Source organism: Mesoplodon bidens, assembly GCF_964165515.1.
Source record: "Mesoplodon bidens genome assembly, chromosome: 1".
NCBI lineage: Eukaryota > Metazoa > Chordata > Mammalia > Artiodactyla > Ziphiidae > Mesoplodon > Mesoplodon bidens.
This window is the reverse complement of record NC_138176.1, coordinates 169,955,746-169,973,365: the sequence shown is the minus strand read 5'-3', so window position 1 is coordinate 169,973,365 and position 17,620 is coordinate 169,955,746. Positions and strand designations below refer to the sequence as shown.

At 37.6% G+C, this 17,620-nt stretch overlaps 1 protein-coding gene across 2 annotated transcripts in view; it reads right to left on the bottom strand.

Annotated features, from left to right (window-relative positions):
- Positions 1-17,620, bottom strand: part of ASCC1 (activating signal cointegrator 1 complex subunit 1) — an 86,654-nt gene that overhangs the window by 13,015 nt on the left and 56,019 nt on the right. For both annotated transcript variants that reach the window (XM_081224239.1, XM_081224238.1), the window contains exon 9: positions 12,188-12,273. In XM_081224239.1, coding sequence (XP_081080365.1) covers positions 12,188-12,273 — 86 coding nt within the window. The remainder of the gene's footprint in view (positions 1-12,187; positions 12,274-17,620) is intronic.

The following is a 17,620-nucleotide window of genomic DNA, read 5'->3' as shown; positions in this document are numbered from 1 at the left end:
GAGATGATTTCTGCTCAGCCTGGGGGTCTCTAGGCAAATGGCTTTAGGGAGGCGGGGCACAAAGAGGCTGACTAGTGTGCCAAGTGACAGATTCAGAAAAAGAACAGTGAGAAAAGAGGAAAGGTCATCAGGTGCACCCACCTCCACTCCAACTTTTCCAACAGGAGAGCAGCAACAAGAAAAGTTAAAGAGCAAATTAGATGTCCCTTGGCAACATTAGACACCTGCAAGAGCATATATACATATAAATAAGAGCTGTCCAAAAAATAGCTGTTTGAAATGCTTCCTTGGAAGGTGAGAGAGAGGTTGCCACATGTTATCTTAGATTTTCAACTAACTCATCTTATCTTATTAGACAACAAGACGTGAAATATTTATTTTGTCCTCTGTCAGGACCATAGGAAACCTGCCTTCAGTAGCACCACTGGAACATTATCTATTATGACACACACTTACTTACTTGTCTGTAATCCATTCCGGATGGCCTCCCTCCCCTCTGCAAAGGTGTGGGCTAAATGTCAGACAAAAGGCCTTGGAAGAGGGATAGGGTTATCATCCCCACACACACCTTAGGAGTTGCAAAACCTCTACAATTTAACAAACTGGTATCAATGTTTTAACCTATAACTGAGAACGCAAACTTTTTTTTTTTTTGTGGTACGCGGGCCTCTCACTGTTGTGGCCTCTCCCGCTGCAGAGCACAGGCTCCGAACGTGCAGGCTCAGCGGCCATGGCTCACGGGCCCAGCCGCTCCGCGGCATGTGGGATCCTCCCGGACCGGGGCATAAACCCGCGTCCCCTGCATCGGCAGGTGGACTCTCAACCACTGTGCCACCAGGGAAGCCCGAGAGCACAAACTTTGAATTGGAATTCTGGTTGACTTACATCTTGTTTTTCTACTTTTATTTTGTAATAATAATGTTCATCTATGAGCATTAGTTCTAAAGCTGTTTCACCATTGAGATAAGGGAAAGAGGACATGATTTCTTAAGAAATCGTCACAGCTTCATCACATGGTGAACTTCACTCTCATTTCTTTTCTCTTTCCACAATGTCCTCTAACATTTGGAATAACACTTAAGACATTGCTGGCACCAAGCCACCTAATCTAATACGGTTTCATTTGGTCTGGTCTCTAAACAATAGGCTGTCTCAAAGAAGACAGTGCCTGTCACCATCTCTAGGTGCAGATTTATATTTGGTCACTGGTGTGTTTACACTGTAGCTAAAAAAACACAATGGAATATATACATACAATGGAATATTATTCAGTCTTAAAAAGAAACTAAATCCTGATACATGCTACAATGTGTATGAAACTTGGAAACATTATGTAACTGAAGCCAGAATCAAGGTAAATACTGTATAATTCCACTTATATGTGGTACCTATAGAGCCAAATTCATAGAGACAGAAAGTAGAATTATGGTTGCCAAGGGCAGAGGGGAGGGGAGAATGAAGAGTTATTGTTTAATGGGTACACAGTTTCAATTTGGTATGGTGAAAAAGTTCTGCAGATGGATGGTGGTGATGGTTATACAACAATGTGAACATGCTTATTAATGACACTGAATTATACACTTAAAGTGGTTAAAATGGTAAATCTTATGTTACATATATTTTACCACAACTTAAAAAAAAAATAGACCGAAGTGAACCATAACCCAACTCCCTTCACTTGTGCACTACACCCAAAATGATATACTAGACCCCTACAAATGAATATATAATAGAAATAAATATTCCCCACAATAATAACAGGCACCTTGTCAAAAGAGTTCATAGGAATGGGATCAGAGGGACCAAACAATAGAATATTTATCCCCATCCCCCACAAATGCACCAAGCATGTGCTTAGTGTTTTATCTTCAGCAGGTATTCAATAAAATACTTTTCATCCTGATAAAAACCAGAAATGATTTTAAGAAAAGTAATTTTAATCTCATAATTCTTTTTTACTCTTATTGCCTTTGCCTATTTCTTGTCTTTGTGTTAGGTTAGACTTTCCAAACCCATCATTCCCTGCCTAAGCCAAGTCAAGGCATGAAGTATCCCAGTACCACTGCAAAGATGAATAACCAATAAACATAAATTCAAAAGAGAATGAAGGGAGAAAAAAAAAAATCTTGTATGAACAGAGCAACAGACCAGGGAGGGTGCATCTTTCTAGAACAGATGTTGGCTCTGTCAAAAATCAGCCAACTGCTCATTTTCCAGTTTCATTTTAACGATGGTTGTGCCTCACTGACAGTCATATCTTTAGTTGCTCTCATCAGTGTTTTAAGATTTCACTTTCCAGGTAAAGTGACACATAAAACAAATTCAGAGGATAAGTTCTGGTGAAATACTGCTTGGATGTGAATCTTCCCCCTGCCCCCAACCCAATAATCTAAAACAAGATAGTACCAAACCAAACTGAAGCATTTCAAACTGCACTTTTCCTTATATATCTGATGCTCTAAGAAATTGCTCAATCAATCACCTGTCAGAATTCTTTCAGATTTTTAACATATAATACATTATTTCTATTACTAGCAAAATATGAAAAGCCCCTAATGATTTCCTGCATCTCCCATTTGCTCAAGTTTTGTTTTGTAATCATCAAGAATGGAGGCAGGGCTTCCCTGGTGGCACAGTGGTTGAGAGTCCGCCTGCCGATGCAGGGGACACGGGTTCGTGCCCTGGTCCGGGAAGATCCCACATGCCGCAGAGCGGCTGGGCCCGTGAGCCATGGCTGCTGAGCCTGCACGTCTGGAGCCTGTGCTCCGCAACGGGAGAGGCCACAGCAGTGAGGCCCGCGTACCGCCAAAAAAAAAAAAAAAAAACATTAACTGAAAAATGAACTTCACTTATTAATGAAGGATTGTGAGTATGAATTACAGGTATATTTGACTTGGGGCTCTCTTTTCTTGAATTTAGTAAACTAATTTTTAAAAAGAAACATTTGCTAGAAAAGAGTTAAGTAAACGAAAATTCAATAGGACTGACTGCTGTTAACTAAATATTTATGACATAAATATCTTGAAAGTCTATTAAATACAAGCATCATATCTAATCATAAAGCAGAAAGGGCACTGGGTGAATAAAAAAATTCAACTAAACACTAATCTTTAAGACAGTGGTCAGCAAACTTTTTCCATAAAGGGTCAGGTGGTCATATGTTGTTCGTCACAACTACTTAACTTTGGCACTGTGGCACAAAAGCAATCAGTGCATAAACAAATAAGGACAGCTGTGTTCCAATAAAATTTTATTTAGAGACCCTGATATTTGAATTTCATATAATTTTTACATGTCATAAATTATTCTTTATTTTTTTTCAACCATTAAAAAAATATAAACACCATTCATAGTTTGAGGGCCATACAACAAAACAGGGGACAGGCCAAATTTGGTCCTTAGACCATAGCTTGCAGGACACTGCTCTGAGAGTTACAATTTCAAGTAAGGGGCAAAAAATATCCCCTTTGTCAAACAAAATCTTTTTCTTTTCTTCTGCCAAAGGAAGATTCTATAGAAATTTATAGATTTCTGATTTCTACGGAAAACAGTTTTAGTTAGCCGATCCAGAAAAAGCTTCCGAAATGCTTGCCAGGCACAAGAGACATTGCCAAGCACTGAGAGGCACGTGAATGGTGTCTGCACAAAGTAAGGAGAGGAGGAAAGGCATTGAGAGGTGGAAGCATGCCATAGACTGGGATGGTCCTTACCATTATGGAGGAGGTAACACCTGTACTGGACTTTGAAGAATGAGTAGGATTTGGATAGAACAAGACTGCAGTAAAAGAAAAACAGAGAGATAAGGACAAAACTTTAGGAAGTAGTCATACAAGGCAGTGAATTTTTTAAAAAAAGTAGAACCAGAAAAAGGAAAAAACTGCCACTGAAGCCAAGAGAAGAGAACATTTGAAAGAGAAAAGGGCTTAAAGCTCTCCATGTGGTTACTGGGAAAAAATTAAAGTAGGTTAAGGCACTGGACAAAAGGGGGCTACTGGTGCCTTTTTACAGTGCGGTTTCAGTGTAATGACAGAGCTGACAGATAGGTTTCATGGAATTAAATGAAATAGTTTGAAAAGGATGTTGGTGGGAAGAATGGCTTTAAAGAGAAATGGACTCTATTTTCTTAAATAAAACAAAACAAAAAACATTCTAGTGAAAGATGCAGCTACCTTATTAGTAGCTTGCTCAATATGAAACATCCTAATCAGGAAGTTGTTCCTTACATTAAATTCTTATACCCCTTGAAATCAAATGGGCCAAATTTTGTAGTAAGATCAGGAATTAACAGAAGTTACATCTGTCCTAAACGCTGGAACAAAACATATGAAAGACTTCAACAAACTTTTTTGGAAGATGGTTATTAAAAAACCCACAACCGTAACAAATGGTTAGTGTCCTATTCCCCTCCCAAGAGCATGTCTGTCTTTCCATCTTCTTTTTTTTTTTTTAATTATTTTTTACATTGATGTAGTTTTAGTCTTTCAGAAAAGTTACAAAAATAGTAAAGGGAATTCCTGGATACCTTTTACCCTTCTTTCTTTTTTTTTTATAACCTACTTTAAGAAAAGCATTCTTTCACTGATTTCCTGGTTTTTGTTCTTTGTAATGTGGATACTGCCAACAAACTCTGGACATTCATTTAAAAAAGTGCTGGGGCCTAAGCAGTCCATGATTCAGTCACAAGTTGTAGAAAAGAAAAGTGCAATACAGGCTCACTCAACAAAACTGTTTGGAATTCATTTGGCTTCTTTAATGTGTAGGTTGATGTCTTTCATCAGCTCTGGCCCATTCTCTCTCTCCTCTCCTTCTGGGACTCCAATTAAATGTATATTAGATCTTCTCACTCTATCCTATATGTCTCTTCTTCTCTCATCTGTAATTTTTACCTTTCCCCTCTGCCCATGCAACATGTTGGATAATTTCTTCTGACAATTTCCACATCACTACTTCCCTCTGCAGCTCTATCTAATTTGCTAACTTGCTGCTAAACCCATCCACTGAGCTCTTAAGTTCAGTTATTGCATTTTTACAGTTCTAGCATTTCTACTTGGTTCTTTTCAAAACTGCTACATCACTTTTTCTTTGCAATAGTTCCCAATTACCTGATAAAAAAGTTGTTTTTAGCCTAAGTCTGATAATTCTAGTATTTCATGTCTTTATGAGTTCTGGATGTCTGTCTGCTTATGGTGACTGGTTTCCTCATATGCCTAGTTATCTTTGTGTGTTGGCTGTTTTGGGGGCAAAAGTTCCTTGGAAGAATATTTTTAGGCAGAGGGTGATAGGATTTTCTTCCAGAAAGGATTTTTCTTTACTATTGCCAAGTACCTGGGAGCACTACCAGTCCAGAGGCTCTTTCATCAAACTTCAAGACTCCAAGGTCTGTTTTCTCCTTTTAGAACCCTAACAGTTAACTTTTGCACTGGCTGAGGATCCTCTTTGTCAGATTCTTCCCTCATATTTTCTATCTCTCCACTTTGCCAGAGATTTCCTTAGCTTTATCTTCCAATCCTTAATTAATATATACATATGTGAGTATATATGTTATTTCTATCAACTCTCTTCTCACAGAAGCCTTTTCCACAACATCTTGCTTTTATTTTCCAAGTGAAATTCTCCAGAAAGTTGTACATTTGCTCCTCTAACAAGCTGCCTATTTTACATGATTCTCAAGAATGATGTGATTGCTTCCAACGCTGTGGATAAAAGCTCTCACAAAATATTAGTATGCCCAAGTGAAGTTAATAAATGTCAACAGTGTATAAGCATAAATAGCTTAAAGAGAAAGGGACACCTGCGTAGTGATTTTACTTAAATTAAAATTTTGGGAATTCCCTGGAAGTCCAGTGGTTGGGACTCGGCGCTTTCACTGCCAGGGCCCAGGTTCGATCCCCTGATCGGGGAACTAAGATCCCGCAAGCCGTGCAGTGTGGCTAAAAAAAAAAAATTTCAAGTCATAGAAATATCAGGTAGTAAAAATGACACCATAGCTACAGTGGTAATGAGACATAGCAACTTTTTTCTACATTCAATTTGCTGTTATTCATACTGATATAATAGTGCAATGGAACATTTAGTGATAGATTTTCAAGGAAAGGCTTTCTGCGAAAGGTGAGTTTTGAAAAAAAAAAATTCTAAAGAAGAGCCATGTGACTAAGAAGTAATTTTCAAGAACAGTATGTAACGTGGCTTAATACTGAACTGGATAATAAAAAACATAATATTTTCTTTTTTAGAAATAATATACTTTCTAAATGCTAGTCTTCCTCTGTAGTCATTAGTATCTTTTTTAAAAAGATTACTACCGAGTTCTCAATCTAATCTCTCTTCCCTTGAAAAAATAAAAATGAATTCATCTTTTCAATATTCTTCTAATACTCTGAAACAAGTAATCATTGAAAACAAGCCTCTTCACTAAGAGTATTTAAGAACTTAATTGTGCCTTTGTTACCTTAGGACAAACAGACCACAGAGTTGGCCAGGGAAAGACATGTGAGGCACATTCTGCTTTTTGACCTTGGTAGTAGTTACAGTGTTCACTTTATGATTATTTGTTTAAAAGTACATATACGTTTTATGAACTTTTACCAAAGAGAATAAATAGTATGTATTTTTAAACAGTTTCCTTTATAGAAACTTCTCTAAGTAAAGAAAACTAAATAAAGCTCTCATTTAAATGCATTCATTCTAACTGTCCTTTTAAAGAACTTTAAGAGGCAGAGATGGAGCAAAGCAAAAATGAATGAAGTACTTGAGTTACTCTCATTTACATCTTTCAAGAAAAGTCTCAATGTACCTAGCTAGATTTAAAACATATTTTCAGATAAAGTACTATTAAATATTAATATAGTTAAATACTGCCAATTCCCTCTTTCTCTAAATTTAAATATTCTTATATAAAAAAGAAAAAAAACCAAATTCATCTCTTTTTTTACTTGGTTTATATGTTCCAGGATTTTTTTTTTTAGCATCTTTATTGGAGTATAATTGCTTTACAATGTTGTGTTAATTTCTACTGTATAACAAAGTGAATCAGCTATACATATATATATATCCCCATATTCCCTCCCTCTTGCGTCTCCCTCCCACCCTCCTTATCCCACCCCCCTAGGTGGTCACAAAGCACCAAGCTGATCTCCCAGTGCTATGCGGCTGCTTCCCACTAGCTATCTATTTTACATTTGGTAGTGTATATATGTCCATGCCACTCTCTCACTTCATCCAGCTTACCCTTCCCCCTCCCCGTGTCCTCAAGTCCATTCTCTATGTCTGCATCTTTATTCCTGTCCTGCCCCTAGGTTCTTCAGAACCTTTGTTTTTTTTTTAGATTCCATATATATGGGTTAGCATACAGTATTTGTTTTTCTCTTTCTGACTTACTTCACTCTGTATGACAGACTCTAGGTCATCCACCTCACTACAAATAACTCAATTCCATTTCTTTTTTATGGCTGAGTAATATTCCATTGTATATATGTGCCACATCTTCTTTAATCATTCATCTGTCGATGGACACTCAGGTTGCTTCCATGTCCGGACTATTGTAAATAGAGCTGCAATGAACATTGTGGTACACGACTCATTTTGAATTATGGTTTTCTCAGGGTATATGCCCAGTAGTGGGATTGCTGGGTCGTATGGTAGTTCTATTTTTAGTTTTTTAAGGAACCTCCATACTGTTCTCCACAGTGGCTGTATAAATTTACATTCCCACCAACAGTGCAAGAGGGTTCCCTTTTCTCCACACTCTCTCCAGCATTTATTGTTTGTAGATTTTTTGATGATGGCCATTCTGACTGGTGTGAGGTGATACCTCATTGTAGTTTTGATTTGCATTTCTCTAATGATTAGTGATGTTGAGCATCCTTTCATGTGTTTGTTGACAATCTGTATATCTTCTTTGGAGAAATGTCTATTTAGGTCTTCTGCCCATCTTTGGATTGTTTGTTTTTTTGATATTGAGCTGCAAGAGCTGCTTATAAATTTTGGAGATTAACCCTTTGTCAGTTGCTTCATTTGCAAATATTTTCTCCCATTCTGAGGGTTGTCTTTTTGTCTTGTTTACAGTTTCCTTTGCTGTGCAAAAGCTTCTAAGTTTCATTAGGTCCCATTTGTTTATTTTTGTTTTTATTTCCATTTCTCTAGGAGTTGGGTCAAAAAGGATCTTGCTGTGATTTATGTCAAAGAGTGTTCTGCCTATGTTCTCCTCTAAGAGTTTTATAGTTTCTGGCCTTACACTTAGGTCTTTAATCCATTTTGAGTTTATTTTTGTGTATGGTGTTAGCAAGTGTTCTAATTTCATTCTTTTACATGAAGCTGTCCAGTCTTCCCAGCATCACTTTGTTCCAGGATTTTTAAGTATCTAAAGAAATGGCACTTTCACAGTGTCCTTTGATTTTGGACCTAGAGTACTGTCTATTCCTTCCCAAATATATTATTGTGCCTTTATTTGTACCAAATCATCTCTGGTGAGTACAACCTAGGGCTCTAATGTCTCCTCTTCACTTTGCAGTTAGAAGCTATGCTTTTAAACAGTTACTACTGTACCCCTATTCAATCTGCTGAGAGCACAGTCTTGGAATATTGATTCGATTGCATAAGACCATTTCATAAGTCCCCCAAACAGACTGCCATTAAGACCACTTCTCTCTCCAGAAACTGGCAGTTAATGACCATTCTACTTTTAGCTAGCGAGGGAGCAGTTATTTCCTGCATTACGTCTTTAGATCAGCATGATTTCTCCATTTACAAGTTTATCACTGCATTACAGACAAACAAACTACATCTTTGCTCCTATCTCTTAGATGAGAAATGGAAACCCTCTGACAGGACACTATCCTATTAATTTGGCCTAGGTCTTCTTCACTTATATATCCTCCTTTCAGAGCTATCTGTCAGTCTTTCATAAAAAAATGCTATTACTAAATATATTCCTTTTCTGGTTTGAAAAACACGCGGAACGATTCTTTAGTTGTCAGTTCTTCTTTCAAAGTCTTTCTTAGGGTAAGAAAATTCTTATTTTAACTAGGAATAACCAGATACTAGTCTATAATAGCTGCAACAACTCTCAAAAGAGCTATACAAAAGAAAAATGTGGCTTCTACCTCCAAGAGTCGGAGGTTTTTTTTTCTTATTAAGGCATCCAAAACACATAATAGTACACCAAGCCAAAAGGACCAATTCTCTTCATGGAGTAGAATAGCAATTGGTTGTTACTCATTAAATTCTTACAATGAGCAATGACTTGCATTCTCGTTTTGTTTCTCTTTGAATAGCAGATGAAGTTGATTTTTTTCCAAGGCTGCTTCCCATCACCAGCATTCCTGATCCTTGACCTATGTAGCTGTTAATATGCTGTACACATATGCTTGGGATCCTTAACAACCAATGCAGTTAACCTTTCTGTTTATTCCAAGTCAGTTCCTATCTTGTTAATGAAAGTGATTTTTTTCCCTTTCTAAACATAATAATTATATCGGGTACAAAAACTATGTACAATCCATCAGTTTTTTAAATCTTTTTTTTTTTTTTGCAAGGGATTCAGGGGCCATGGGTTCTAATGTTCTAGTTGAGAAAGACTTGTCTTGTAATTCCAAAAAGTGGGCTGCTATAGCTACTTCATAAATACAGTTATTACCGCTTGGGGGCTAGTTGTTGGATGCCACATTTTATCTTTATTCTCAAAGAAAAGTTAATTCCTTTGATTAAATGTAAGTGAAAGATTATATTTTCTGGAACTAATGATTGAAAAGTAATATACTGGGGGGACTTCCCTGGTGGTGCAGTGGTTAAGAATCCGCCTGCCAATGCAGGGGACACAGGTTTGAGCCCTGGTCCGGGAAGATCCCACATGCTGCAGAGCAACTAAGCCTGTGCGCCACGACTACTGAGGCTGTGCTCTAGAGCCCACGTGTCACAACTACTGAAGCCTGCACACCTAGAGCCTGTGCTCCACAACAAGAGAAGCCACTGCAATGAGAATCCTGTGCACTACAATGAAACCCAATGCAGCCAAAAATAAATAAATAAGTTTTTTAAAAAAAGTAATATGTTGGAAATTCTATCAAAAGATACTTTGTTACAACTACCTGTGTTCAAAGGTACTTCCCCTCCATCTCATAATTTGCCCCCATCATTTTATACTGTAATTACCTATTAACCAGCTGTATCTCTCAAAGACAGGAAGCTCCTGGAAGATAAGGACTGTATCATAATGACTTTTATCTACAGGGCACATAGTCTGACAGATGGTATACAGTCAGTAAGTATTTCTTTTGGTGTTAGTATTATATTCAACTCAGAAGTCTCTTAATTAGCCAGTTTTAGATTAACTGGCATACCCATTGCCCCAACATTTATGTCTAGTAAGATATTTTCACAATTCAGATAGGCCCAGTTTCAAATATCTACTGATCTCTACCTAAACACTGAGCATATTTATGGAAGAGAGTAGAAACATTGCTAACTTGTGAATCTTTGTTCTGATTCAGACTCTGCTATCTAGTGTTAACCTTTGGCAAAACACTTTAACCATGTTGGATCTCACACCCTTAGAGAGTAAAATGAGGAACTGGATTAAATAGTTTCCAAGTACCTAGCTGGGCCCAGCTCTAAAACTCCAATTAGGCATTAACGGTAAGGGCACAACTACTATAGCAAGCTTTCGTCAACACTAGAGGGAGCTACAGCCGTGTCATCACTGGGGTGGGTTAGGTAGATTTCCAAGCCAAGCATCTTTAAATGGAAAACTGACTTTCCAGAATGAGAGAAATTAAATATTCAATGAGAGATCCATACTGTTCATACAGCAACTTCTCAGGCTCCCTGCTGTTACTTCCCTCTTATAGATGTCAAAGCACCTCACACTCCACTTGCATCAACATACCTTTTGGGCTTTAATTCTAATTTCAAAGGAACCAAGTTGGCTTGAGTCATTCCAACAGATTTCTTTCCCCATTCGTCTAGTTTTTTTCTTAATCAAATTAACAATAACAAAAAAGTAAAATAATTAATGCTATTATTTAAAAAGCCCCAGGAAATGAGCTAGAGGAGGAGAAAGATTCATACAATGAAACTGTGGCCTGGGAAAATAAGTAAACTGCAACTGAATTCATTAGCAGCTTGCCACTCAAACCGAATCTACAATAGCTACTTTGAAGACAAGAAAATTACTCAAAGAGAGAAAAGGTATCAAGTAAAAGAAGGAATCAACAAAGCCCTGCAAAGCCCCTTCCCCACAAGGCAGGAATGCCTGCCTAAGTGAATGCTGTCATTGCTCTGTTGGGCTCTGCAGTGAGAAGCTTGCAGCTGCTGAAGAGTGATGTCATTAATTATACTCAATGAGGTCATATTAGGCATTTGGCAAGAAAACTGTCAAGCGATAAGATAAGGGAATGGAGGAAGGAAGGAAAAAGAAAAAACATTTCTAAAGCTAGAGCTTATTCTTAAGTTATTATATACATACTCTCCCTCCCAGCTCCAAAAAACATCCATGGCCTTGAAAATGTATGACCTGCATCATTATAGAACAAGTAAAATGAAGAATCAAAAACCTCTCCTTTGGTATCAACTTATGTTTCTCTTTGCACAGAGGCACAATGGTATGTTAACCTGATAGAGAGGGCATAAACTGTGGATGTTACAGAATGTGGTCTGTGGGAGAAAGATAAATGCAATCCTAAAGAACCCTTTTTGTTTAAATTTCATAGGTTAATTTAACGCTCAGAAGCAAATCCTCAACAGTCAGAAACGGACCACCAAGTTTTTAGTACATGGGCTGTTCCTGAGTAAAAACAGATTATACAGGAACTTTGGAGAGCGACTTTGTGAGTGAAGAGAAAAATCTACTAGAACAAGACAAACTATTCTTTTTCACTTAAAAAAATGCACACTCAGTCCTCCAGAGGTAAAATACAGAGCAAGACTCACAAGGTTAAAATCAACTTATTCCTACGGATCCAAATAGTCACTATACTTTTTTCTTAAATCATCAGTTTCAAGCCTTTTAACAAGTCAAAAAAGATTTCTCTTTTAGGACAATGAAAAAAATTTTAACAGTCCTTTCAATCAATAATCCTCATGGGAAATATGAGAAAAATATACTTTACTGTTAAAAGGAGAACCACTTATTGTCCTCCCTTATTTTAGGACACATGCCAAAGGTTTCCAATTCACTCTGCTTCATACTGACCTTCAAAATGTTTCGGCCATCAAATGATTCTCTTTCCTTGAAGATATATTTGCCATCCGTTGTGTAGAGGTTGTACCTGCCTTCAGCTGTAAATATTCCAAAGACAATGTTAGAAGAGAAGCTTGGGTTATGTATCTGTTTTCTCTTGGACTTCTACAGGGACAACTAGCAACATCTTCATGTACTACCTGGAAAGTGACATAATATGGAGGGAAATACATCAGGCTATGAGTCAAGAGACCCAGCATCTAGTCTCAGCTCTGTCATCAACTGATATATATTTATTCATTGAACACTGTCCAAGTACTCACTGTGCCTAAACTACATAACTAACCATATTCTTAGGCAGTTTATGTCTCCTCTATGGACCTCAGTTCCTCATTTACAAAGTTAGAGGTTAAGACTAGGTGATTTCCAAAGGTTCCTTGTAGTCTAAAACCCCAAGATTTTGTATAAGCTGCGTGCATTTTTAAATACATAAAAATATACAGAAGTTCACATATTAACTAGTCAAAAATGCTGGCAACTAAGCTTTGGGCTGATTTAAGGACTCGCCCCGAATGAGAAAAACCTCTTCAGTTGCAATCAAAAGTATCCTGATATTCTACACAGAAATCTGCAAATCTATGTCCTTAGCCTCATCAAAGCTGTGTTCTAACTCCTTGCATTAATTTAGCTTGCTTATCCCAAAAGATGTCCTTCAAATGCAGCAGAAAAAAGGATATCAAAGGAAAGGGATAACTGGCAAGAAAAAACAAAACAATGTGTTCTATAGCCTTTATAGAGAAAAACACAAGACAGAGAAGAATCCAGGGTATATAAAATTCAAAGCATCTTCAAGAATTATTTAACTATCAGAATATTTTCTGAAATATCAACCCTTTCCTGCCCATCAACAGACACTCAAAAATATTTGTATTTCTACTTTTGAGTATATTCTTTTATTGTACATAAGTATGGAGATTACCATGTCAGAATTGATAAAATACATCCAAAGTGCTAACTCCATGAACATAATATATTTTAGCTAGCCCACTGGAAATATACCTGGGTAACTACAGGACTATTTTCCTAATGAGAACTATTCTCTTAATCCAAGATCCCAATCCTATGCATATTTCACAACTTAAAAATAGGTTCCTTGTTAAAAGGAGATGTGAAACTTTAAAGTAAATTCATACTAAGTAAATGTCAATAAAAAAGCAGTAATGAAATCTGAAGATTAAAATGTTTAATGACAGGTGCAAAATCTATAAGTAGCACTAGCCATAAGGGGAATGTAAATCAAAGTCACAATGGGATACCACTTCACACCCCAAATGATGGCAATAATAAAAAAGACAGATAATAACAAGTGCAGATAAAGATGTAGAGAAATTGAGACCCTCATGTACTGTCGTCCCCCCTTATTCATGGTTTTGCTTTCCATGGTTTCAGTTACCCATGGTCAACCGAGGTCCGAAAATATTAATGGAAAATTCCAGAAATAAACAACTCCTAAGTTTTGAATTGTGCAGCATTCTGAGTAGCGTGATCTGTCCCACCCAGAAAGTGTCATCCCTTTGTCCAGCGTATCCCACCCTCTCTGTTATCAGATTGACTGTCAAGGTATTGCAGTGCTTGTATTCAAGTCACCCTTATTTTAATTAATAATGGCCCCAAACGGCAAGAATAGTGATGCCAGCAATTCGGATATGCCAAAGAAAAGCCATAAAGCGCTTCCTTTAAGTGAAATGGTGAAAGTTCTTGACTTAATAAGGAAAGAAAAAGATCATATGCTGAGGTTTGCTAATATCTACATTAAGAACAAATCTTCTATCCGTGAAATTAGGAAGAAGGAAAAAGAGATTCGTACTAGTTTTGCTGTCACACCTCAAAAGCTGCAAAAGTTACGGTCACAGTGCACGGTAAGTGCTTAGTGAAAATGGAAAAGGCACTAAATTTGTACAATAAACAATTTTGAGAGAGACAGACAGCACTCACATACTTTTTTTACAGTATATAGTTTAATTTTTCTATTTTATTATTAGTTGTTAATCTCTTACTGCGCCTAATTTATAAATTAAACTTTATCATAGGTATGTATGCATAGGAAAAATACAGAACGTGGTATGTAGTTTCAGGCATTCACTGGGGATCTTGGAACGTATCTCCCACGGATAAGGGGGAACTACCGTACTGCTTGTGGGAATGTAAAATGGTGCAGCCACTTCGGAAAACAGTCTGGCAGTTCCTCAAAAAGTTAAACATACTGATATCATGATGCAGCAATTTCACACTTAAGTATATATCTAATAGAAATGAAAACATATGCCCACACAAAAACACATACATAAACGTTCACAGCAGCATTATTCATAATAGCCAAAAAGTGGAAACAACAGAAATGTCCATCAACTGATGAATGGATAAATAAAATGTGTATGTCCATACAATGGATTATTATTTGGTAATAAAAAGGAATGACATTTGATACATGCTATAACATGGATGAACCTTATAAACATTATGCTAAGTGAAAGAAGTCAGTCACAGAAGATCACACATTGCATGATTCTATTTATATGAAATATGCAAAAAGGGCAAATTCATTGGACAGAAATTAGACTGGTGGTGCCTAGGACTGAAGAGTAAGGGGAAAATGGGGAGTCACTGCCAATAACTATGGAGTTTCTTTTTGGGGTGATGAAAATGTTCTAAAATGTACTGTGGTAATCGTTACATTACTCACTATACTTTAAATAGGTGAGTTATATGGTATATGAATTATATCTCACTAAAGCTGTTATATTTAAAATATATGTCAATAGGAAAGGATAACTAGACTGTGAACACAGAACATTTTCTTACATGAAGCTCTGGTGCCAACTGAATACACATCTGGATCCACACAATTTAAAAGATACAGATTCCGATATAATTCAACTCTTTTATGTTAAGAGGTTAGTTAATAATGGGGTATGGTATAGTTGTAAGAGGTCTGAACTAAGATTTAAGGACAGATGCAGAATGTATTATTGATAGTATTACATGTCTAATAAAATACTGCACTGTCCAAAACAGTAGCCACTAGCCACATGTGATTATTTAAATTTCTTTTTTTTTTGGCCATGCCATGTGGCATACAGTATCTTAGTTCCCTGACCAGGGATTGAACCTGTACTCCCTGCACTGTGAGCTCGAAGTCTTAACCACTGGACCTCCAGGGAAGTCCCTATTTAAATTTAAATTAATTAAAAGTTCACTTTCTCAGTCTCACTAGCCAGCCATCTTCAAGTACTCAATAACCACATGTGGATAGTGGCTACCATACTGGATTTCACAGATATGGAATATTTCTATCATCACAGAAAGTCCTATTGGATGGTGCTAGATACAATGTAACTTATGAACCAATGAACTAGAAGAGCGGTCCCCAGCCTCTTCGGCACCAGGGACTGGTTTCACGGAAGACAATTTTTCCACAGACCAGGGTGGGGGGAATGGTTCAGGCAGTAATGAGACCAATGCGGAGCAGCAGATGAAGCTTCCCTTGCTTGCCTGCCACTCACCTCCTGCTGTGCGCCCTGGGGGTTGGGGAGCCCTGAATTAGAGTGTACCTTTTTAAAAAATAATTAATTAATTAATTTACTTGGCTGTGCCGGGTCTTAGTTGCAGCACATGGGATCTTAGTTGTGGCATGCATGAAGGATCTAGTTCCCTGACCAGGGATCGAACCCAGGCCCCTTGCATTGGGAGCACAAAGTCTTAACCGCTGGACCACCAGGGAAGTCCCTAGAGCGTACTTTAGAGTTCTGAACCTCTGTCTTTACATGATGATGTTAAAATGTACACCACCTCAGGGGATCTAACAGTGTTTTCCAAGATTAAAACTGACTGTCCAGGGCTCCCCTGGTGGCGCAGTGGTTAAGAATCCGCCTGCCAACACAGGGGACACGGGTTCGAGTCCTGGTCTGGGAAGACCCCACATGTCGCAGAGCAACTAAGCCTGTGTGCCACAACCACTGAGCCCGCGTGCCACGACTACTGAAGCCCGTGTGCCTAGAGCCCGTGCTCCGCGACAAGAGAAGCCACCGCCAACAAGGAGCCCGCGCACCGCAATGAAGAGTAGCCCCCGCTTGGCACAACTAGAGAAAGCCTGAGCGCAGCAAAGAAGACCCAACGCAGCCAAAAATAAATAAATTAAAATAAATAAAATTTAAAAAACTGGCCAGAACACAATAAATACCACAAACTCCTTTAAATGTTCCCATTAGATAACTTACATTATAATTTATACCAAATATTCCAGAAAAAAAATTTTTTTTCTGGAATTCCAAATGTTCTTCTGCAATACCACTATCCAAATGAAAGAAATATATTCCATCAGAACAAGAATAAGTATAGCGCTTCGGATTCTATTAACTACCCAGAGTCCATAGGCTTTGACTGAGTCATTTGAACGTTTTTTGATCTCAGTGCTCTGAAAGGTAAAACACTGATTTATTTAGAAAAGTCTTAAAGAAAATACAATGTAGCATCATAAAACAGTTAACACTAGAACTAAGAATTGGATTAGCTACATATCTCTTAGTCCAACAATGGCGCTAACCAAACCAAACAACTTACAGTTGAGTTCTCTGGTATATATCTGAAGAAATTAAAAGATGTACTTTGGTAAAAGGGGACACAAAAACTGTCCTAAACTATAAATCTATAAATAGTTCATGGGTTCTGATGGAGTCCTGATGTAGATGTAGTCCTCTTCCAACGTAGACTTCCTAAAACCAAGGTCAGGGTCCTAACAAACGTAATAAAACCTGAATATGGAGTTTTGGTGCTGGTATATTTTAAACAACAGGGCTTTGAAGAAGAAGCTGCACATAACTTGAATTTGTAGCTCCTGGTCAGACAGATGCTGAATGTGTGCTAGATAGCTTTGACTTGGTGGGTGAGGATGGGAAGAAAAATAATCCTTATTAAAATGTAGATTATTATCCCAAATAAAGGGTTAAAACAGGCATTTCTATATGAAGGTTTAGATTCATGAGGGAAAAAAACATTACTCTAACACAAGGTTTTTCAACCTTGGTGCTACTGACATTTGGGGCTGAATAATTCTTTGTTATGAGGGTTTGTCCTGTGCATTGTAGAGGACTAAGCAGCACCCCTGACCTCTACCCATTAGATGCCAGTAGCAACTCACTCCCAGCCCCCTAACTCTGACAACCAAAAATGTCTCCAGACAATCCAAATGTCCTCTGGGGGTAAAACTGCCTCTAGTTGAGAATCACTGCTCTAACATTTACCTTTACTAGTTAATCTTTCTTGTTTTGTAAAAAAAAAAAAAGCTGCCATGTATTTCATGGGACACACCTACACTAAAACAATTATTCATTTTTCACCTGAAATTTACTTGGGCATCCTGTATTTTTATTTGCTATATCTGGCAAC